General features: G+C 46.9%; 1 protein-coding gene across 1 annotated transcript in view; it reads right to left on the bottom strand.

The window, feature by feature from the left end:
• Positions 1–5357, bottom strand: part of SRD5A1 (steroid-5-alpha-reductase, alpha polypeptide 1 (3-oxo-5 alpha-steroid delta 4-dehydrogenase alpha 1)) — a 29750-nt gene that overhangs the window by 7212 nt on the left and 17181 nt on the right. The window contains exon 4 of the mRNA XM_008590334.1: positions 1390–1540. Coding sequence (XP_008588556.1) covers positions 1390–1540 — 151 coding nt within the window. The remainder of the gene's footprint in view (positions 1–1389; positions 1541–5357) is intronic.

The raw sequence follows: 5357 nt of genomic DNA on the forward strand, positions 1-5357 counted from the left end.
TACATACCTATGATAAAATTTCATGCTGCTGGACAAAAGGATGATTCATATCCCAGGCAGGAAGGGGCAGGATGGTGAGAGATCTCATCACGCTACTCAGAACTGTATGCAATTTAAAACTTTTGAATTGTTTATTTCTGGAATTTTCCATTCAATATTTCTGGACCACAGTTGACTGCAGGTAACTGAAACCACAGGTTAAGGGGGGACTACTGTACTTTTTCCTCTACACCATGATATCAATCTATTCTTCTTTTAGCTTTTTCATCCCATCCTTATTCCCAAAGGAGATGACACACTCTGTGAGTGGGACGATGGTGTACATTTCCATGTGCCTCCTCACATCATCATCATTGGAGATTTCCACGAAATGTTTTGAGTGCGTGATGCCAGGCAAGTGACACAGTGGCCTCTCCAGCACAGCAGACACCAGTGATAAATGTGCATACCAGCTTAACCCGCTCACTAAGACAAAGTTCCAGCATTTGGCATTGGGGCGTGTGCTGGCATCAGGGCGGGTGGGGGGTCTCGCCTGCTGCTGAGATCATAAATGTGCATACCAGCTTAACCCGCTCACTAAGACAAAGTTCCAGCATTTGGCATTGGGGCATGTGCTGGCATCAGGGCGGGTGGGGGGTCTCGCCTGCTGCTGAGATCGCTCCCTTCGTGAGTAGACATGCCTCCTGACTAGCCTGGGACCTTGTTCCTTGAGCCTCGGCTTCTTCATCTACTGTATTAGAACACTGTTCCCTAAATTCATTTCAGCTTTGACATGCTATGATTTTGTTTATGAGTTTGTTGTCAAATGGATCACAGGCCCTTTTGGGGACCTCAAAAAGCTGGGACTCACTCTCTGGAAAATGATGTTATCTCTGGGGGTGCAGAGAACCCCTGCAGCCCCTCAGGGACCCTAGGTTCAGAGCCGTGGTCTGAGCCACCACCCAGCTAGATAGCTCTTGCATGTGTGAGTTCTGTGAGTGTCAACTGCCTCTGGGATTTACCTCCACTTGCAGGGCTTCCTCTAACCACAGTGTTCACAGCCCTGCTACAGCTCAGCCAGTGTTCTCAATTTTAATCAGTGTTTTCCAATTCAGATCCCTGAATCCTCTGCTTCATAATTTAACCTGACCATTGAGTCCAACAGAATAAATTCAAAGAGGCTAAGCACATGGTAAAGAAAACAGTTGTGCTGATGTGGATCTGATAACTCCTTATTGCTGGGTTATTCTACAGACATTTGCTTGGTTCTGTACTTGTTTAACTAAAGCATGGTATAAACTGGGATTTAGCAATTCCAATTAATATTAACATTTCACAAGTCTAACCTGAAAATTGTTATAATAAAGTCAAAAAACAAATTTAAAAAACTAAAAGTGTTTTAAAACTTACTGGTGATGGTGTTTTGCTCTAGAGACTAAAAAACAAAACGTGAACAGAGCAAAAGCTGCACCTTGGACAGACCAGCTGGCGAGTGCAAAGCCACACCACTCAACGACCTCACCAAAATAGTTGGCTGAAGATACATACTCGAAGAAGCCTCCTAGAAGAAAACAGAGGCCAAAGTGTGCATTTACTACAAAATGTCACCTAATGAAATACTGACCTGAGAGGTGCTAGTGAATACTCGCTTGGAGAACACAAATTCAACTATGGGAAAAGAGAGCATTTATAGAATGCTAATCTATGAGACACATTCAACATTGCAAATTTTACTCCTTCATATCACAACTTCTGGTAGTCGATCACAAATCTACATCAATATCTGTCTGTTTATCTGAATACATGAGTCTCCGGTTACAGTGCAAGACTCTAATATACCACTTCACTGGCTGACAGAACCTAGGAAAGCACAGAGAAGACAGAGTAACAACAATGAACTAGCTTAAAAAAATCAACCTACGTGGAACCCTAGACAAACAATTGAAGAAAATATTTTCAGGCAAAAATTCATTCATTCACCAAATCTTCACAAATGCATCATTTGTATTATGGGCCAGGCCCTGCCTGCGGATTCAGACAGACCCCTCCCCATGTCTAGAACCAGCAACTCCAGTGTAATAGACAGGGAGGGCACATGGCAGGCAGAGGGTGGGGGGCTGTAAGGCAGAGCAGAGCAAGGGGCTGGGTGCTGGCATGGGGTGGAGGGAGGCTGGGAACAGGCCTCACTGGGAAGGTGAGGGTCCACCCAAGGCTGCAGATGGTCGTTGGGCCAGCAGTCACTGGGGCAGGAGTGCTCTGGGCAGGAGAAGGGGCTGCAGCAAATGTCCTGAGGCCAGGGAGCAGTGGCCGGCCCATTCCTAGGACCAATTTCAATAAATCCTCTAGCACAGCTTAGAGACTGCATCTCTGGGAACATTGGGCAGGAGAAGGGGCTGCAGCAAATGTCCTGAGGCCAGGGAGCAGTGGCCGGCCCATTCCAAGGACCAATTTCAACAAATCCTCTAGCACAGCTTAGAGACTGCATCTCTGGGAACATAGCAACTGTTTGGCTGGAGTTGAGATGGTTTACTACTTAAAAAGAAAGAAAACGGTTTTATTGAGACTTTTTTTTAATTTGAGGAAGGTAGGGTGCATGGATGTTTGTAAAAATGTGCTCACTACTTTTCTGTAAGCTTGAGATAATTCAGACTTTAAAAATAATGCCAATATTCACTTTCCAACTTTTTAATAATATCAAATGTAAAAGTATCAAACACAATGCATAATAAACTTAACATGATTCATAGGAAACGTGTGGTGTGTGTGCCCGCGGAAGTGTCTGCAAGGACGCTCCCCAAAGTATTCAAAGATGTGTTCCTTCCAAGCATTAGAATTTAGGTCAATTACATCTTATTTACCTCATTTCTGTGACTGCCCCAGTTCTCTACATAATTATGTCCTTATCATCTGTATCTCCTCAGGGTCCTGGGCAGCTGAATCCCAGCGGTGGGAGGGCATTTGCATCCTGTCCTGCAAATGCCCTGTCACCCCACAGGCAGACAGCCTCAGGCCAGGGCATGGGGGCTGGGACAACTGTCTTTCTGTCTGCATCCGAATCTGTGAACTCTCCCTCCAGGTGTCCAGTTTGGACGGCACATTATTTGGTGGATGCCAATCTGCTAAAAGATGCCACCTTAACACAAGGGTGGCTTAAGGATACCACATCGCAAGACAATGAGCCACACTGTCACACAAGGCCCATGGCACTTGTCCTGTACCCTAACTCAGCCTATGTGTCCTGGTGATTGGGCATCTACTCTCTGAATCTGATCATTTTGTAACCTCCTTCCTTTGACCCTAAGCAGTTGTGCCATGTTAACAGAGTTTTGGGAAGTGTTTCTGAAAGATGTAACACAGTCACTGGGCATAGCTGGCCCAACCTGTGGGTTAGAAGACGTGGGTGTCAAGTGAGGATGTCATCCAAAAGCAAGAGCACGCAGAGGTGGCCAGCTGGAAAGCAGACCCAGCGGAACCCTCGCAGAGCGCGGCAGCCACGTTCCCTGCACTCCCGAGTCCTCGAGACCAGCACTGGGCTTCATAGGTAGGACTGCCCTGCTAGGGAACGTTCGGAGCCTCCGCGTTCCTCGTGGTCTGCGGTGCTGCTCCCGGGCTCTGGCACTGAAGTCTGCCATTGGGAATCTGACGAACTCTCCCTTCAAACCGCTGACCACACAGAGGATTCTTGCTGGTGACTTTCACATCGACTTCCCCTGCTATATTATGTGCACTTTCAAAAAGCGGACTTGAGTCTTATTTAACTTCTTGAAAGCTTTCTTGAGTTAGTTTTAAAAACGTGTTCTGTTCCAGTGTTTTGTGTCTCTTGTTCAGGGACTTCAGTGTGCACACGATGGGCCTCCCTCCCCTGCCGTCTCCAGCTATCACTGAAGAAAAATGCTCTTAGGCCTCGTTTTCTTTGCTTTTTCATTTCTATAGTGTCTTTTTTTTTTCTCCCTTGTGTGCCTTTTAACTTAATGATTAAAATACAGAATTTTGAAAGCGGTTTCTTCCCTAAATCTATGGGTTCCATCTTGTCTTCATCCACTGCCTGGCATCATGTACCACCGTCTGGGGATCCCAGCCAAACTTTTGCATTTCTGCTTGGCCTGTCCTCAGGGCTGCCCAGAGGCTGGAGACCATCAGGGACATGCCCAGCCACAGCAGGCGGGTCTGTACTCATTGCAGGAATGAGGCTGCACACCGAGGGGCCATACTGCAGCAAGCAATAAGCTAAATGTGTAGGCTGCAGGCTCTTTCCTGGAACTCTGTAGCTGATGGGTGCTGCCACTGAGACTGCTTCGTCCACGTGTTAAAATGCATGCTGGAATTCTGATTACAATTCTCTTCTGCTTTGTGAAACAGGTTTCCATTCAGACAAGTTTTGCTGCTTTTGTGTTGTTTCTCCTACAGTGTGTTCGTATAGTGTTGTGATTATTCCTGTTTTGTTCCTCATTATCTGAATATGTTGGATTAGAACATAGATCAGCCACTGACAGCAGGAGATGGTTTTGTGGTATCTCTGCTGCTGTGGTCTGCGTGACAGGCTCCTTCACATACAGCACCTCTTGGCCACTCTGTCACCAACCTGGCCAGGGAGGTCCCTCCCACTGGGATCCTGCTTTCCTGCAGATGCCCTCTTTCAGTGGCATTTCTCAAATCTGCCACTCTGTGGTGGCTGGCATCTTCTGCAGCTTTTCATTCTGCATCCCTGGGGCCTGTGCCTTTTCCCTTCTCAGTGTGGCTCGTGGTGGCTCCTCCTCGGGACAGGGCCCTCTCCTTCTGGGGATGAAACCCTGCTGGTGAATTTGGAATCATGGTGTTCACCACACAAGAGTCAGGGAGGGAGGGGCCGTCACCCTGTACTCTGGGAGCGGCTGCACCCTCTGGAGTAAGGGATGCCTTCCGATGACCACCGGAGGGTGCTGTCAGCTTACAGTCTGAATGCCAACAGGTGCTGCTTCTCGACTCCGTCCTGGGGCTGAGTGAGCCGCTGCCACCTTCCAGGACACCCTCCTGTTCTCCCTTCTGACCACCTCTGCCATGTGACTGTGACTTCTGCAGATAGTTTCTGCTGGTTCCAGGTTCTCAGGGTCACAGTTTGAGTAATTGGAGATTTGAAGGTTTTTTGTTCATTTGTGTGGTTTTGTTGTTATTCTTGAATGGTTTCCAGGAACATAAGTGAAAGGAGCCCAGTCTTGAATGGTTTCCAGGAACATAGGTGAAAGGAGCCCAGACCAAGTGATGTCATGTGCTTCTCTGTGAATGTTTTAGATTTACCTACCACATTTTTTTTTTATTTTCAGAAGTGCTATCAGTTTTATTTTATATCTGCTCAATCCTTTTTATAGTAATTACTCCTTTACTCATAATTGAGATCCCTC

Source organism: Galeopterus variegatus, unplaced genomic scaffold, assembly GCF_000696425.1.
Source record: "Galeopterus variegatus unplaced genomic scaffold, G_variegatus-3.0.2 Scaffold6006, whole genome shotgun sequence".
Taxonomy (NCBI): domain Eukaryota; kingdom Metazoa; phylum Chordata; class Mammalia; order Dermoptera; family Cynocephalidae; genus Galeopterus; species Galeopterus variegatus.